A 19626-nucleotide genomic window follows, 5' to 3' on the forward strand; every position below is an offset into this window, starting at 1 on the left:
TTAAAAGGTTGGTGTCACTAAATCACAGCGAAATCTATTAAACCCGAAACATATATGAGACGGTATAAGATAGTGACTTTCGGTATCGCATGCGCAGTTGAAATCTGCGCATAGCAGATGTACACAGACTCCATACCAGACAATGAAAACAAAAGTGCGATAGTATGCTCCCACTAAAAAATCACAAAATTCAGTTATTAAAATCTAGTTGGTTCTTTTTTATAAAAGCAAAAATAGAAGAATAAAACGGACTACAAAATTGTGTATATGGTATTAATCTGGATATACCTATCATATCTAAATCCCATACCCCTATTTATATGGAGTTGTGGTGGCACAGTAGTTAAGGTGTCATCAATCCCACATGGACCATCTGTCAGGTACTGACCACAGATTGGTAACGTTATGCTTGGTACATTTGGCTAAATGACCCTGACTAACAAAATAAACCCATGGCCGCTTCCATCAAGAATTTCTACATTTTCCATAACCCAGGACGTTGCGCTTCCATCCCCCGTAGTGAAAATAAACCCAAATTACTCTCCTATTTTTATATTATCTATTTGTGACTAGTCTTATAATGTTACCCCTTACTAGTGACTTACCTTGACCACCAGAACCTTGAGTTTTGCGTCCATGTTCCTGACCGTTCTGACCCACCACGTGTCTGCCTGGTACGCTTTGTCCTCCTGATCACCTATACTTTCGTCGTTTATCTTACGTGACCACTGTGAGTCTGTGTTGTAGTCTGTCCCGGTTTTGTCTGGACTTTCGGTGGAATCTTGTTGCCATGGATGTACTGTTGCAGTGGGTTTGTCTGCCAGGGGTGGTGGTGGGATCTCATTGGGTAAATCTGTGGTAGGTGGGGTAACTGGCTGTTTAATATCAGGAGAGTCTGTAGTAGGTAGTGTGGCGCCTTGGTCTATATTGGTAGGGGAGTCTGTGTTGGGCGGAGTTACACCCTGGTCTACCCCTGTAGGTAAAACTGGAGGAGACCCACTGCCAACATTCTGTGTCGCTGAGTTAGCATCATCAGACTTTGTTTCAGTTTGCTGATCTGGACTTTGCTGTCCCACTGGGGGAGCACCAGTTCCATCTTGAGATTGTCCTGTTGATGGCATACTCCCTTGTGATCCATCATGGGAGAGAACTTTCCTGGACAGAAAATCAGCAGTAGCATATATATCTTGACTTGATCCTGGCATAGGAAGTTTTTCTTCTGAAAGGTTAGCATGTGTAAGATTCTGGTGTACATTGTCTCTGGTAGAAATATTCTCAGTACTTGTTTGTTTTTCTGTCATATCGGCACTTACATCCATAGATGACAGAAGTTGTTCTGATACACTCGCTGAGGCATGCAGGCTTTCTGTTGTGATTTCACTTGGTGTGGTTTCAGAACTAAGTGGCAGCTGATCTGATAAGGAGGTTGTCTCACTAGAGGAAAGACTACTGGCTTCACTCACAGTGAAAGATGGGTGCTGAGAAATGGATTCCTCAATGTTAGAGTGGACAGGTTCTTGGAAGGGTGGAATTTCTGACTGACTGTCCACATTTGAAACTTGGGAAGGATCTAGCTTTGTGGGATCTGCAGATGTTTGCATAGTTTGAGAAAATGTTGCAGTTGGTTGAATGTGTAAGGATGAGGGTTGATCTGGTGTCCTTGTTTTGAGTTCCTCAGCCACAGGTGAAGGTGAATCCAGGGCTGTGTCCTCCAACATGTCTAAAGGGAATGGTGTGCCATCTATTATGGTGTAGCCTGGAGGGACTCCTGGTTCAGCTGTCTCTGATACAACACTGGCAGACGACGGTAAAACCCGCTCTTCTGTAGCTCCTTTAATTTGGATTTCTGAATCTAGACTGCTTGGCTTTACTTCTGCCATTTTGTCTTCAGACAATGGCTTTTCTGTCTGTTGAACTAATGGCTGTTCCATCTCTTTGATTTCCTCTTTTGTTTCTACAATTTTTATTGTAGGCTCTTCCTTTTGTGTGTCTTTAGGCTGTTCCATTTGTTTGTCTTCTTTCTGTTCCAATTCTTTGTTGTCTTCTTTCTGTTCTGTTTTTTCAACTCCTTCTGTCATAGTCTGTTCCACCTTCTTGTCTCCATCTGCCAACTGTTCTATTGTTTTCTCAGCAGGATATTCCAGGTTAATTTCTCCTGTTTCCACTTTTTTCATTGCATCATCTACCTGAGCCTGCACAAAATCTAATGGTTTTGCTTCCTGATCAGTTTGTTTAGTATCTGATGATGATTTCACATTATTTTCTTCCTTCTTAGCATCTGTACTTTCAGTTTTAGCAGTGTCTTGGGAGAGATTTGTTTCTTTAATGTCCTCAAACTTCTGTGACTCTTTCATGCCTTTCTCTGCTGAGCCTCCCTCGGACGGACTGCTATCATCACCTGTGCTCACCTTTGCTTGCTGTTCTACGTTCTTTAAATCAGCCATTACATCTGTAATGACATCAGATTCCTCATCATTGTCAATCTCTGTGTCATCTTTGAATTCCTCCTTTTTCTGGATCTCTTCCTCCACCTGTTTGGCTTCCTCTGTGGGTTTGCCTGCATCAGCTGATTCTTGAGTTTTGTCTTGTTGAGATGTGGCTGCTGCTTGCTCTGTTGTTTGTTGTTGTTGAGATGTGGCTGCTGCTTGCTCTGGTGTTTGTTGTTGTTGAGATGTGGCTGATGCTTGTTCTGGTGTTTGTTGTTGTTGAGATGTAGCTGCTGCTTGTTCTGGTGTTTGTTGTTGTTGAGATGTAGCTGATGCTTGCTCTGTTGTTTGTTGTTGCTGAGATGTAGCTGATGTTTGCTCTGGTGTTTGTTGTTGTTGAGATGTAGCTGCTGTCTGTTGTTCAGATTTAGCAGATTCTTGCTGTGATGTATCTGGAGATACTGTAGGTTCTGTTGATCCTTCACGGGAAGTTCTCTCTGCAGATATTTCTTCACTTGGTGATGGAGATTTATTCAACAGGATTTTATTCAACTCTGTATAAGAAAAACAAATAAGTATTTAAAAGTTTGTAAATGTTCTATAAATATCAGATAACTGGAAAATAAGAGATATAAAATGAAGTTTGTTGCCCAACATAAAACGATAGATATTGATTGTTATTACACACAAATGTTTACTTCACATTCCTTCTTTAGGTACAATAAATAAAGGCTCTAATAAAAGATATTCCTATAATCGGCCATGATTGGATATTTTGAGGTCACACACTCAACAGATGCATCTAGAGAGGCCAGTTGAGCCTATATACAAGACATATTCATTGAATTTGAGGATATTCTGTAAAAGGAAGATAAAAAAGTAACAGAAATCTCACAATGGAACATGCACAGTTAGGGACTTAATCTACATTATGGTTTATTGACAGTAATTAGTAGTCAGTGGTTAGTGTAGCACACTCCATGCAACACAAATGTTTTACCAGCAAGAGACTAACTGGTGCTGGAGGACAAAAAGCATCAAAATCATCGGGATTATACTTTTTAAATATTCTTGATAAATGGGATTTAGTTTCAAAAAAGTGACACAGTATTAGACTTATCACAGTAAAAAATAGATAAAAAATCAGCCAAACTTCTGTAATCTTCTTGTATTAGTTTATCAAACATAATACCATGCAGTTACTTTGGAATCAACTAGCTTTATTCTGTGATGTGTTAATTGCATTTTTCTGCATGCTTCACTTTCAAAACATTTTAGGATAGATGTTACCTTCAATTCTCAATTTTTCCTCATTTGCTTCGTCATGAAGTATTGGAAATATATCTTCATCAAATTCATTGATATGATTTAAGATATTCTTTGCTTTAATATCGTCAAAATCAAAAACATCTGAAAACAGCAGAAGATTTTGATAGTACACTTGAATAATTCGACCCAAAAGAAAGATAGAGCTAAGTTTGTTTAAAATCAATGTTAAGAAATTAACATAATTGTATAATATCACAAAAGAATCCTGCAAAACTCACAAATAACTATTAAAGATGCTCCACTTCCGACAGAGCATAAATGACACTCATCATTTGAACAATGATGTTTAATCATGTATATATGTGTCTAATTAACACAAAAATGCTTATAAAATAGTTTGTTTTGCTTTTAGTTTATGTGCAATTAGTATTTCATTTCATATAGGGCATAGTGTCATAGAATTTTTTCGTGATGCAATATTGATTATTTTTAAAAATTTTATATTGAAGAAATAAGAAGCTCAAACTTTCCATTGGTGGTAATGTAACAATTAAAACGTTACTTTTGTAACAGAAGAAAAATACCAATTTGTGTGCTCCTGTTTTTGATAAAGAAAAAAAACATTTGTCAGTGGTGTATCATCTCTAAGTACAAGGAAGAAAAATTAGAAAAAAAAATTTCAGGCAATACTCTAAAAACCCAATTAGATCCTTAAAACAATTTGTATCTATCATCTTTCACTGTGTGAGACATTTGAGTTCTATCAATGTCCTTATGTAACAGTCACTATCACTAGACTTACCCTGACCACCTTCCACAGTTTATCTAACAAGACCTCTGTGGTATATTCCTTATGTAACAGTCACTATCACCAGACTTACCCTGACCACCTTCCACAGTTTATCTAACAAGACCTCGGTGGTATATTCCTTATGTAACAGTCACTATCACCAGACTTACCCTGACCACCTTCCACAGTTTATCTAACAAGACCTCGGTGGTATATTCCTTATGTAACAGTCACTATCACCAGACTTACCCTGACCACCTTCCACAGTTTATCTAACAAGACCTCTGTGGTATATTCCTTATGTAACAGTCACTATCACCAGACTTACCCTGACCACCTTCCACAGTTTATCTAATAAGACCACGGTGGTATATTCCTTATGTAACAGTCACTATCACCAGACTTACCCTGACCACCTTCCACAGTTTATCTAACAAGACCTCGGTGGTATATTCCTTATGTAACAGTCACTATCACCAGACTTATCCTGACCACCTTCCACAGTTTATCTAACAAGACCTCGGTGGTATATTCCTTATGTAACAGTCACTATCACCAGACTTACCCTGACCACCTTCCACAGTTTATCTAACAAGACCACGGTGGTATATTCCTTATGTAACAGTCACTATCCAGTGGCGTAGCGCCCGTGCATGCTTGCATGCTCAAGCATGCAAAAAATAATCTGACTTACATTTTTGCACAGTCAGAAAAAAACACAACATTTGAATACACGTAACACTGCAGAATATAAATTACGTATAAATACATATGATATGTCCAACTGTATGCCTAACATAACTTTGTGCACATTTGAAAGATTTGAACATTGGCCATTCTGTAAATTTATTAGAATTAATAGTCTATATATTTCCGGTTACCAGGTTGTTAAATTTGATTATGTTTGAATCCTGTCAAAGACAATGTTAGACTTCTTCACCAAATTCCCTCAAGCAAATGTGGATTTTGAATCAGGAAACACTTACGATTACCAAAATAAACAACATCGCATGAAAAGTTAGAAATATTCTAAAAACATATAGTTATATTGAAATGATAGCAAAACAACTACAATAGCAATTGCAACATGTTCTTGGCCTTAGTAACGAAAAAGTGAATTTTTCAATTTTGGTTCTGACTTTCTGCCCCGTTAAAACGCGTGTTAATCCATGATTTATGGTGTCTACTCACGAAACAGTTGACTTTTATTTTTGTCGAATATGAACAGATTGTTCATTTAGAAAATAATTTTTGTTGTTGTAATTGTTAGAAATAGAACATAATAGGTAGAAAAATAGGTCATAAATACAATGTCTAATTTTTTTATTGAGGTGGTCGAGAACTGGTCCCTTCTTACGCCATTTTGACAGTGGTCTTTGACTCGCTGTCGTAAACAAACCAACACGTAAACTTAATTTTAATTCTGTTTAGAATATTCGCCATAAGTTTGTCATCAGTTAAAATAACACAAAATTCTCCCATTCCTTACAATTTTAATTTTTACAACCAAAATCCGTTTTTGTTGTTGTTTTTTTTTGTTCGAACACTTGTCAGGGGAGTCTAGTATAGTACGATTACATGTATATAAAATCACCACCGTTCTACATTTTGTGTATAGTTTTGCATGGTTATCACCGAAATATCGTGACCTCCATTTAACCATTGGTATATATGTTAAAAGTTACCAAAGAAGTAAAATAGTTATAACAATTTCCCGTCAGCTTCTGGGGGGCTTCGCCCACCATACCCCCTACCGGGGCTTCGCCCCTGGACCCTGAGCACCCCCAGGCATGCAGGCCTATCCAGTCCTAGCTACGCCGCTGCTATCACTAGACTTACCCTGACCACCTTCCACAGTTTATCTAACAAGACCTCTGTGGTATATTCCTTATGTAACAGTCACTATCACTAGACTTACCCTGACCACCTTCCACAGTTTATCTAACAAGACCTCTGTGGTATATTCCTTATGTAACAGTCACTATCACCAGACTTACCCTGACCACACCTTCCACAGTTTATCTATAAGACCACGGTGGTATATTCCTTATGTAACAGCACTATCACTAGACTTACCCTGACCACCTTCCACAGTTTATCTAACAAGACCTCGGTGGTATATTCCTTATGTAACAGTCACTATCACCAGACTTACCCTGACCACCTTCCACAGTTTATCTAACAAGACCTCTGTGGTATATTCCTTATGTAACAGTCACTATCACCAGACTTACCCTGACCACCTTCCACAGTTTATCTAATAAGACCTCGGTGGTATATTCCTTATGTAACAGTCACTATCACCAGACTTACCCTGACCACCTTCCACAGTTTATCTAAACAAGACCTCGGTGGTATATTCCTTATGTAACAGTCACTATCACTAGACTTACCCTGACCACCTTCCACAGTTTATCTAACAAGACCTCGGTGGTATATTCCTTATGTAACAGTCACTATCACCAGACTTACCCTGACCACCTTCCACAGTTTATCTAACAAGACCTCGGTGGTATATTCCTTATGTAACAGTCACTATCACCAGACTTACTAGACTTACTTACCCTGACCACCTTCCACAGTTTATCTAATAAAGACCTCGGTGGTATATTCCTTATGTAACAGTCACTATCACCAGACTTACCCTGACCACCTTCCACAGTTTATCTAACAAGACCTCGGTGGTATATTCCCATACATGCCATACCTCCCGGCGTGAGACAAAACCTCCCGTATTTTAAAGCCTTTTATTGTCTCCCGGCAGGAGAGTCTAAATTCCCGATTTCTATAAACCCCTCCGTTTTATTTTCGTTGCCACATTTGTGTACATGCTAGGTTAACTTTAGCACGAGAGTAACCACTCCCTGACCCCCTGACCAACACCCAAGTGGCCCTAATTAGCAGCCTTGGGCTATTTCCACCTTGGCTTGTGGTGTCACTTTCACTCACGTCTGTGTATTACGTAAACTGAAGTCTGAGCAGCCGATTGGCCGCCTAGAAAACAATCAGCTGGCCTTTTAATAATTTTTATGACTACAGCTAGTGAGCATTACAACAAAACAAATACTGCTTACAACTGTGAATGATTTACTCACGTTTTTAATGTTAAATAGGCCTATCTGTATTTGATGGATGTCACAAACTTAGCAATCGTAATGGCCGCCATTTTGGGTAATTGTAATAGATGATCCGGATTTTATAGAATTTCCGGATTTCCTAATAACCACGTTTTTGAAAATGGAAAAAGTATTATTTTTTTAGAATTTCTGTGTGAATTTATTTTTAGAAAAAAATATATATTAATAATAAAAAATAATCAGTAGTAACTGAATTTAAATGAATAAAATTAAAAAGAAATTTACATTTTTTTCTCTCTCAGATTAAATTACATTTTGAATACTACTGTAACGATTCTGGTTTTTTTCCAGTAAAATTCAATATGAATGCAGAATTTCATCATAGAAAAGTAGATATTTAATTTATTCATATATGTCGCGCGTATACCTCCCTCTTTTGAGACCAAAATCCCTTAAAATGGTCATCAATCTCCCTCTCGACCCCTAGAAAAATATGGCATGTATGTATTCCTCATGTAACAGTCACTATCACCAGACTTATCCTGACCACCTTCCACAGTTTATCTAACAAGACCTCGGTGGTATATTCCTTATGTAACAGTCACTATCACCAGACTTACCCTGACCACCTTCCACAGTTTATCTAACAAGACCTCGGTGGTATATTCCTTATGTAACAGTCACTATCACCAGACTTACCCTGACCACCTTCCACAGTTTATCTAACAAGACCTCGGTGGTATATTCCTTATGTAACAGTCACTATCACCAGACTTACCCTGACCACCTTCCACAGTTTATCTAACAAGACCTCGGTGGTATATTCCTTATGTAACAGTCACTATCACCAGACTTACCCTGACCACCTTCCACAGTTTATCTAACAAGACCTCGGTGGTATATTCCTTATGTAACAGTCACTATCACCAGACTTACCCTGACCACCTTCCACAGTTTATCTAACAAGACCTCGGTGGTATATTCCTTATGTAACAGTCACTATCACCAGACTTACCCTGACCACCTTCCACAGTTTATCTAACAAGACCTCGGTGGTATATTCCTTATGTAACAGTCACTATCACCAGACTTACCCTGACCACCTTCCACAGTTTATCTAACAAGACCTCGTGGTATATTCCTTATGTAACAGTCACTATCACCAGACTTACCCTGACCACCTTCCACAGTTTATCTAACAAGACCTCTGTGGTATATTCCTTATGTAACAGTCACTATCACTAGACTTACCCTGACCACCTTCCACAGTTTATCTAACAAGACCTCTGTGGTATATTCCTTATGTAACAGTCACTATCACCAGACTTACCCTGACCACCTTCCACAGTTTATCTAACAAGACCTCGGTGGTATATTCCTTTATGTAACAGTCACTATCACCAGACTTACCCTGACCACCTTCCACAGTTTATCTAATAAGACCTCGGTGGTATATTCCTTATGTAACAGTCACTATCACTAGACTTACCCTGACCACCTTCCACAGTTTATCTAATAAGACCTCGGTGGTATATTCCTTATGTAACAGTCACTATCACCAGACTTACCCTGACCACCTTCCACAGTTTATCTAACAAGACCTCGGTGGTATATTCCTTATGTAACAGTCACTATCACCAGACTTACCCTGACCACCTTCCACAGTTTATCTAACAAGACCTCGGTGGTATATTCCTTATGTAACAGTCACTATCACCAGACTTACCCTGACCACCTTCCACAGTTTATCTAACAAGACCTCGGTGGTATATTCCTTATGTAACAGTCACTATCACCAGACTTACCCTGACCACCTTCCACAGTTTATCTAATAAGACCACGGTGGTATATTCCTTATGTAACAGTCACTATCACCAGACTTACCCTGACCACCTTCCACAGTTTATCTAACAAGACCAGGGTGGTATATTCCTTATGTAACAGTCACTATCACCAGACTTACCCTGACCACCTTCCACAGTTTATCTAACAAGACCAGGGTGGTATATTCCTTATGTAACAGTCACTATCACCAGACTTACCCTGACCACCTTCCACAGTTTATCTAACAAGACCTCGGTGGTATATTCCTTATGTAACAGTCACTATCACCAGCCTTACCATTACTATCTTCTCCTTCAGATGGTTCGTCTGATGAGACCTCGGTAGAATCTTGGCCCTCCTTTAGTTCCTCATCCCCATCATCACCCAATTCTGTCTCATCTATTTCTGTATCATCAGCTTCCACTTCCTCTTTTGATGTAGTTTCCTTGATAAACAAGATGGTTAAACTCAAATTGCTAAAGTATAAGTTATAATCTAATATTGTTATGGCTATATGATATAAAATTATTACAGTAAAACCTCATCTTACGACCGCCTCAAAATTAAGACCACCCCCACTATTACGGGCACTTGTTTTCAGTCTTGATTTTTTTTTTTGCTCTATATGTCTTTGTATTGGTCATTTCAGTATAATGACCACCCCGCTATTCTGTATTACGGCCAGTTTTCATAGTCCCAACAATCATTAATTAACACTAATTGATCCCTTGATTACGACCATGGGCACATTTACCTGTGACTTCACACCTAGCTGTGCCTCACATTCCCCACACAACGACCTGTGAACAGCAGGTACATCAGTCAGTCTTTCGTTAATGAATCTGTCGACCTAATTATCAGATTATCTACCTGGATGAGGAGAGTGTCAATAGCCATCATTTGTATACTTGTCGTGATTACTGGTCAGAAACCCGTCAGTTGATGTAATTGAAACCACATGTAACACAACGTTCCTTTTGTCAGTCCAGGTGGCGAGATGGAATGATTTAGCAGTTTGTTGTTCATAACACCAATGGAATTGAAATTCTCTCATGTATGAGATATTTTTATAATGTTATTTAAGATATTAGTACTGTACTTCAATCATCCATTTCAATGAACATATGCCATCTATTTTTGCGGTAAACATGCATGTGTTTCTATCAATTGGTGTTTTGCATTGGTTAAAATTCCGCTTGGCTATTGAGTAGAAGTCTTTCAAACGCTTTACCGACTGTGATCGCAAGTTATTATTTGACCAATCATTGCACATGGAGGGATTATTAAACACGATTTACGCAAATATTTCGGATTTTACACAGTTCAATACCAATTTAAAACACATAGTCTCTCATTTTTCTCAGGTGATAAGATGTGGTACCGGCAGTTAATTGAATTATAACATAACCGATTATGCTCTAGAAATAAAGGGCATAGTCCCTAATGGGCAATAGCATAGAATCAACGTCCCTAATTTATCAAAACTGAAAAATTAGAAATATTTGTAATTATTGGTTTTAATTAGATACACATGCATTAAAATATGATATACATTTATATTATTTTCGGTCAGCTAGGATACAGAGTTACTGTTCTCGGTCGTCAGAGATGAAATCTGGTCAACCTCAGAATTGAGACCACCTCGCTATTAAGCTCACTTTTACTCAGACCACTAGGTGGTCTTAATAGAGAGGTTTTACTGTACTATGTAATATCTGAATGCTGATGTTTAGAGTTTTAATCAGAATTCAATTAAGTTAACTACGAGAGTATAACACATTGTCCATCACATCATATTTTGTTTTTATTCAACACTTTGCAGAAAGCATTTAGTGAGTGAAAACCTTGATCAGTGATATAGAACCATTTAAGGGTTTATTTTTTAAAGCCTTGATCAAGGATGTCAGTGCTGATGTTGGTCTGATAATCTCTACCACTAGCCCTTCATATCTTAGTTGATGTTGGTCTGATAATCTACCACTAGCCCTCCATATCTTAGTTGATGTTGGTCTGATAATCTACCACTAGCCCTCCATATCTTTAGTGTATCTTAGTTGATGTTGGTCTGATAATCTACCACTAGCCCTCCATATCTTAGTTGATGTTGGTCTGATAATCTACCACTAGCCCTCCATATCTTAGTTGATGTTGGTCTGATAATCTACCACTAGCCCTCCATATCTTAGTTGATGTTGGTCTGATAATCTACCACTAGCCCTCCATATCTTAGTTGATGTTGGTCTGATAATCTACCACTAGCCCTCCATATCTTAGTTGATGTTGGTCTGATAATCTAGCACTAGCCCTCCATATCTTAGTTGATGTTGGTCTGATAATCTACCACTAGCCCTCCATATCTTAGTTGATGTTGGTCTGATAATCTACCACTAGCCCTCCATATCTTAGTTGATGTTGGTCTGATAATCTACCACTAGCCCTCCATATCTTAGTTGATGTTGGTCTGATAATCTACCACTAGCCCTCCATATCTTAGTTGATGTTGGTCTGATAATCTACCACTAGCCCTCCATATCTTAGTTGATGTTGGTCTGATAATCTACCACTAGCCCTCCATATCTTAGTTGCAAGTTGGAGGTCCAGACTCGGCATTGAACTGCGAGCCAATAGACTTTCTAATTTTTAACATGTACTTCAGCTTTCATCCACCAGGAAAAATCAAGCATGTCCTTAAATGACTTGAGCTGTCGATTCAAGCAAGACAATTAAATCTCCTCCGCACCAAACAAACATATCTTTATTCAATCTGGTAGACTTAGGCTGTACATCAAAATCTATTGACAAGCAATTTATTACATTAGAATAGCTGTTTATGTTTATAAATGTTTAATAATACGACTGAATATAAAGCAATACCTTTACAGGGTCTTCACTTGTCTGTTTCTGTGCATCCTCCTCTGAAAATTTACAATGGAATAATAATCAATGGAAGTACAAAGTAATAGGAGATTTCAGAAAAGATGGCGTGACGTCACAGAAAGTTTACATCCGGGTCCTCAAAGGTACAAGCACAGTATGATGACTAATAAAAACAATAACAGATACGTACATCCCAGCTACACAAACGATACTTTGACAAAAGTATACACATTCATACTTGCAAATTCCGATTTTATAATTGTTTCTTATTGTTTCAGAGGTTACAGACATTTATGTCTTTATATTTGCAAATATTTATTGCTAAATATATTTGTGTAGATTTAGTGTTTAAGCCAGCCTGCAAAGCAGTGTCGGGCCGTCACAGCAGAATATAAACATATGTACCCGGTATATATGTTTCTGGTCACAGTACCCATTTTTTCTTCACAGATAAAAATCCATGTTGTGAAAAAGTTATGAATAGATAATTGATTTTATTGTGTAATAATTCTGTTATACATGAAAAAGCTGTTCACAACACTATTAAATATAACGAAATGTGAACCACATTGCCAGACCACGGCCGCTCCAGTAGATCACCTCAGGCTACAGCCCATAGTTGGGAATTTAATAATATAAATACCTAATTACCAACACATATCTCAATAAGTACTTGTAAAAGATATATATTTCGTTCTTTACCATGTAAATCTTGTTTTAAAGGAATGTTATAAATCAATGTGTTACACTTCTATGCAGAAACGTATATTTTTTGTATGGCTGCCGATATCTCGAAAAAATAAAATGGTGAAATCGTTCAGTTTTAATGCTGTAGAGTTTATTTTAAAATTTCAGTCGCTTTTATTCCATGGGCTGCTAAGTGAAGTCTCAAATTGAAGTGATATTACTTTCAAATAATTCGAATACATGTTAGATAGACTACATTTAGATTTATGAATACAGATCGTAATACTGTAAATGCCGACCAGGACACATTGCGCACGACTTCGAAAATCATAAAATACTTAAAGTTTTGTTTAAAAATATGATAAAAAGTAACAATAAACTGACTCATTTGTATGTCATAAACTAAATTACAAAATTTCTGAAGAAAAAAATTTCCAGAATACGTAATTTTGTGACTCTGAAAAAGGACGAAAATCGAGATCTCGGCAGTAGTGTACGTAATGGCTGCCGTGCGCTTGGGGTAATCTGCGAAAGCAAACTTTAATTTAGTCATAATCACACATCGTAAGGTGTTTTACCAAGTCAGACTAAGAAAACAGTAATCACTTATTGAAATTTCAGTACGATATTTGCGAAACTTGGAATTTAATTTGTAATTTCAAGCTGATATTAGCAATATTCTGTCAATGTTTATACATAATGGCGACCATGTTTTTTCTCGTGGCAGTCGAAAATGGAGTATAAACATCGTAAAATATATGAATACCATATGTTTATATCTATATATTAGAAGTCAAAGAAGTAATATCAACAGGATTTTTTTTCCCCAAAGGCATTAACGAACGTTAAATATACAAATTGACATCAATTGATCACTTGCTTTTCAATTAATTATTCCTATTTCCAGCATTTTCCCGTTCTGTTCTACGCGTTTTTGATCTTTACATATGCTGCCCAGCAAAAGGCGACTAAATTTGGGACTTTGCTTTTTTGCCAACACACCGAGGAGATAGGCGACTAAATTTGCATCCTATACCAATAAGCACTATAAATAAATTTCGCCACACATTTGACGTCACACGTGGCACGCTTTCCAGTCATCGCTCATATTTTTATCGTTCTGCAGAACAGCATGGATACACTTTTGTAATTCCGGCCTTCGGCTGCCACTTGCCGAAGGGTAAATTGCGTTCCACTGTGCTATATGGTTTAATATTTGTCTACTTTGTCCCGCATTACTGTTCGTATCCTATTATGTAATCGTGTTCGTTTTGTATGTCTTGATAAAGGGGCAGATCGCCTCGAAAATTTGACAATTTTGTTTTGTCCACACGGTTGGAATTACTTCCTTGTCCCATATCTATATATTATTGTTAAATATTTTTATTTACACCTTTTGAAATTAGGATAAAGCAACAACTCTCGGATTGCCGTACTATTTATTACAATAAAATGTAAACAAACACCGAAGCGGCTGTGTTCCCACAATGTTAATGTGTACAGATATACGGAGTTGTACCTTTGAGCACCCGGATGTACCTTTGTGTGATGTCATCGCCATCTTTTCTGAAATCTCCTATAGGCATGAATATAATTAAATGATATTTGAGAGATAAAAACTTTCTTCTATTGTTTGTGTATGAATCTATCTGCTAAATATTCAGACAGTTTTATAAGATAACTACCTGTCATCTCCTCTGTAAGCTCTGTATCATCTTCAGTCTCATCTCCTATTTCTGTCTCATCTTCTTCTTCCTCCATCCTCATCCGTTCCTCAATCGATAGTGCTTTCTACAAACGATAAAATGTTCAGAACAGCTTATAAAATAGACATGAAAAACTAATTGATATAAAGAATTATAGAATTTTACAATAAATGTACTGAATATCAGTTAGATATTAGAGTAAAATTAAGAAATTGTTTTATTTGCTTTATTTCATGTCAGTCATATATTAATCGCAATATATCACCTTCGCATTCTATATAGCTAGATCATGGAACTTAGTGTAAACATTGATGGCTTAATAAAGAGGGCAAGCCTCAATACTACTTAATTGTGCTAATATGCTACTCATTTGTTACACTGAAAATAGATATTATAACATCAAATGACAACTTACTTGTGTCTTTACTGTATGTTGTGGGTTGGGTATATCCACTTTGTATTCTTTAACAAATGACCGTGGAAAGTAACCTTTCCTTCCATGTACCTGTAAATATGTTGTATTCATGTTTCAAGTCAAATTGTTAAAATTTAACATGTTATACTAAAAATAGAACTATAATTATAATAATAGCAAAAAAGATATTATGATTGGTTGTTAATGGTGTCTATGTTCCCAGATACATTATTGTAGTGCTTTCTTTCTATAGGGATCAAATCAATTATATATATCAAACGGTCTCTTATAATCAAAGTTGTACGGCACAGACAGTAATTGCTACCTTCTTTTACAAGAGTCTTGTCTACCGGTCACTTTTAGCTGGGCTGGTTTAAATTATCTTAGAAGATATGCTATATATAGTTGATCTACTAAGCATGACCTTTTTATTTTATTGACACTAAAACAAAAAACTTCCTCATATACATCCCTCAGATTTTTCCTATTCCTAAGTGTTTTGTCTTACCTCCCCTTCGATTTAGATCCCTCAGTGTTTTGTCTTACCTCCCCTTCCATTTAGATCCCTCAGTGTTTGTCTTACCTCCCCTTCCATTTAGATCCCTCAGTGTTTTGTCTTACCTCCCCTTCCATTAAGATCCCTCGGTGTTTTGTCTTACCTCCCCTTCCATTTAGATCCCTCAGTGTTTTGTCTTACCTCCCCTTCCATTTAGATCCCTCTGTGTTTTGTCTTACCTCTCCTTCTATTTAGATCCCTCAGTGTTTTGTCTTACCTCCCCTTCCATTTAGATCCCTCAGTGTTTTGTCTTACCTCCCCTTCCATTAAGATCCCTCTGTGTTTTGTCTTACTTCCCTTCCATTTAGATCCCTCATGTTTTGTCTTACCTCCCTTCCATTTAGATCCCTCAGTGTTTTGTCTACCTCCCCTTTTTAGTCCCTCAGTGTTTTGTCTTACCTCCCCTTCCATTTAGATCCCTCCCTCCCTTCCATTTAGATCCCTCAGTGTTTTGTCTTACCTCCCCTTCCATTTAGATCCCTCAGTGTTTTGTCTTACCTCCCCTTCCATTTAGATCCCTCAGTGTTTTGTCTTACCTCCCCTTCCATTTAGATCCCTCAGTGTTTTGTCTTACCTCCCCTTCCATTTAGATCCCTCAGTGTTTTGTCTTACCTCCCCTTCCATTTAGATCCCTCAGTGTTTTGTCTTACCTCCCCTTCCATTTAGATCCCTCAGTGTTTTGTCTTACCTCCCCTTCCATTTAGATCCCTCAGTGTTTTGTCTTACCTCCCCTTCCATTTAGATCCCTCAGTGTTTTGTCTTACCTCCCCTTCCATTTAGATCCCTCAGTGTTTTGTCTTACCTCCCCTTCCATTTAGATCCCTCAGTGTTTTGTCTTACCTCCCCTTCCATTTAGATCCCTCTGTGTTTTGTCTTACCTCTCCTTCCATTTAGATCCCTCAGTGTTTTGTCTTACCTCCCCTTCCATTTAGATCCCTCTGTGTTTTGTCTTACCTCTCCTTCCATTTAGATCCCTCAGTGTTTTGTCTTACCTCCCCTTCCATTTAGATCCCTCAGTGTTTTGTCTTACCTCCCCTTCCATTAAGATCCCTCTGTGTTTTGTCTTACTTCCCCTTCCATTTAGATCCCTCAGTGTTTTGTCTTACCTCCCCTTCCATTTAGATCCCTCAGTGTTTTGTCTTACCTCCCCTTCCATTTAGATCCCTCAGTGTTTTGTCTTACCTCCCTTCCATTTAGATCCCTCGTGTTTTTCTTCTTTATCCTATGTTTGTCTTACTCCCTTCCTTTGATCCCTCAGTGTTTTGTCTTACCTCCCCTTCCATTTAGATCCCTCAGTGTTTTGTCTTACCTCCCCTTCCATTTAGATCCCTCAGTGTTTTGTCTTACCTCCCCTTCCATTTAGATCCCTCAGTGTTTTGTCTTACCTCCCCTTCCATTTAGATCCCTCAGTGTTTTGTCTTACCTCCCCTTCCATTTAGATCCCTCAGTGTTTTGTCTTACCTCCCCTTCCATTTAGATCCCTCAGTGTTTTGTCTTACCTCCCCTTCCATTTAGATCCCTCAGTGTTTTGTCTTACCTCCCCTTCCATTTAGATCCCTCAGTGTTTTGTCTTACCTCCCCTTCCATTTAGATCCCTCAGTGTTTTGTCTTACCTCCCCTTCCATTTAGATCCCTCAGTGTTTTGTCTTACCTCCCCTTCCATTTAGATCCCTCAGTGTTTTGTCTTACCTCTCCTTCCATTTAGATCCCTCAGTGTTTTGTCTTACCCCCCTTCCATTTAGATCCCTCAGTGTTTTGTCTTACCCCCCCCCCCTTCCATTTAGATCCCTCAGTGTTTTGTCTTACCCTTACCCCCCCTTCCATTTAGATCCCTCAGTGTTTTGTCTTACCTCCCCTTCCATTTAGATCCCTCTGTGTTTTGTCTTACCTCCCCTTCCATTTAGATCCCTCAGTGTTTTGTCTTACCTCCACTTCCATTTAGATCCCTCTGTGTTTTGTCTTACCTCCCCCTTCCATTTAGATCCCTCAGTGTTTTTTCTTACCTCCCCTTCCATTTAGATCCCTCAGTGTTTGTCTTACCTCCCCTTCCATTTAGATCCCTGTGTTTTGTCTTACCTCCCCCTTCCATTTGTTAATTCTAATCCTCAGATTTTTTCCTTACCTCTCCTCCCCATAAGTCTGGTTTTACGCCAGCTGATTTACTTAAAACTCGCACAATATCATCTCTTTCAAAGCTCAGGAATATAGGATCATTTTGTCTGTATTTCCCTAAAGCTCTGGCATATGATATAACTCCTGCAAACAAATCATGAGATTACATTCAAAAACTTCATATTTTTTATCTGGTTACAGTTTAAAGATATGTATGTTTTTTGGGTTTTTATCCAATACCTAACAAGGTGTGTGCGGGACTATTGTTTCTATTGGTGATGGAATGAAGTCAAAAGATGATATCCTGCACTAACATCATTTCAGCAGGAAGATTACAAAGGGTTACGTTCCATCACCACTGGAGATATGTAGTCCTGCAAAAACGTATCGGGTATCATCGATATTGTACATGAATTAAACCCATTTCATGCAATAATGCATGGTGGTTATGAAGATTAACAGAATCGGAATGTGCAGGTGGTGCATACTTCTGACTCATGGGGCACTTAGGCTGCATTGGGGGGCATTGGGGGTAGCTCAAAGCGAGAAAATGGCCAACGGTATTAACACTTTTTCGATGCGATCACCACATATGCTCTATATTTTGACAGCAAAAATATAAACAAATTGCCCCTACTCGAATGACTTATGTGGCTTAGCTCGAACAAATCGTCCATCCTTGGCCTCAATCAACACATCTCAATAGAATGGAAATCACTGTACATGCAAATATTGTTGGTTTTTAATTTTCCTCTCAATATCTTTGCCTTTGATTGCAATGACTATCGTTGGCCATTTTCTTACTTCGAGCACCCCCTAAGTCAAAGGTACGCACCTCCTGCACACCCCGATTCCATTGACCTTCTCCACAGTTATAAAGCCTTCCACAAATGTGTTGCATAAAGTAAACAATTTGCAAAATATATATTGGGCCAAATACTGCCAGTTACATGTAGCATGCAACTCGATCAAGCTATATGCACAAAGTGCTTAATTTATCTCATAAATCGCAAGTGGACCTTTTCTTTAAAATGTAGTTCCACAAAGTAATTAAAAAACTGTAAAGGCAGAGTGGAATTAATATCATAATATTCTATTGGTAGTAAAATTTCCTCTCTATATTTCTAGTTCATTCAAAACAGTGTCAATATCAATACCAAAAACCATACATACTGTATGAATGGTTTTTGGTATTGATCTTGACATTATGTTTTGTATCTACTACTATTACTAGGCCTATGTAAAGAGAGGAACTACCAGTTAACACACACCCCCCCCCCCCTCCCCCAAAACCTAGTTCGATTTTTCTATTTTCAGTGTTAAAAATTATTTCAAGCGTTCTTACTTTCACATTTCGCATCGCCACATAACCTTAAATCAGATATACTTGATGATTCAACCATAGCTATCAGAAACGTTAAAAGCCATGTCAAAATTATTAACCGGCTTGTCATACGTTCGAAGCTAACGTAGGCTGCCATGTTTTTCTACTTTCACACTGAATGTACACGTCAGCTGGCGCTGTGAGCAGAACTTCCGGTTATGGATTTTACAATGATTTCTCCCTCGCTTCTTTCAGTGTAGGCACTTCTCCGACCAAATAAATCAAACTTAATCTACTTCTCCATATAACCTGTCATAATGTATTATCACTGCTGTATCGGACTACCAATTATTGGGTAGTTGTTTTCTTTAAATTTAGAAATCAGCTTAAATCTGTGACTCTTTCTATAGTTTCATGCACGTCTTTCATATGACGCTACTCACTTTGAAGCGGCATTTTCAGTTTACAATTTAAACAGACAATAACTGCTCTGAACAAAAATTAAGGTGCTTAACATTAACTGTGACATTTATCATATTTCATATTCTTTCCTGTTGCTTCCT

General features: G+C 38.0%; 1 protein-coding gene across 4 annotated transcripts in view; it reads right to left on the reverse strand.

Moving 5' to 3' along the window:
• LOC138319377 (transport and Golgi organization protein 1 homolog) overlaps positions 1-19232 on the reverse strand; it is a 92505-nt gene extending 73273 nt beyond the window's left edge. For 3 of the 4 annotated variants that reach the window (XM_069262476.1, XM_069262474.1, XM_069262475.1), the window contains exons 1-8: positions 19085-19232; positions 17750-17883; positions 15072-15161; positions 14636-14741; positions 12261-12301; positions 9684-9831; positions 3717-3836; positions 606-2980 (exon numbers count right to left, since the gene is read on the reverse strand). In XM_069262476.1, the coding sequence (XP_069118577.1) occupies positions 606-2980; positions 3717-3836; positions 9684-9831; positions 12261-12301; positions 14636-14741; positions 15072-15161; positions 17750-17883; positions 19085-19220 (3150 nt within the window). In that variant the 5' untranslated portion in view covers positions 19221-19232. The remainder of the gene's footprint in view (positions 1-605; positions 2981-3716; positions 3837-9683; positions 9832-12260; positions 12302-14635; positions 14742-15071; positions 15162-17749; positions 17884-19084) is intronic. The other variant, XM_069262477.1, reaches the window with a different exon arrangement.
• Positions 19233-19626: the final 394 nt, after the last annotated feature.

Source organism: Argopecten irradians, chromosome 3, assembly GCF_041381155.1.
Source record: "Argopecten irradians isolate NY chromosome 3, Ai_NY, whole genome shotgun sequence".
NCBI lineage: Eukaryota > Metazoa > Mollusca > Bivalvia > Pectinida > Pectinidae > Argopecten > Argopecten irradians.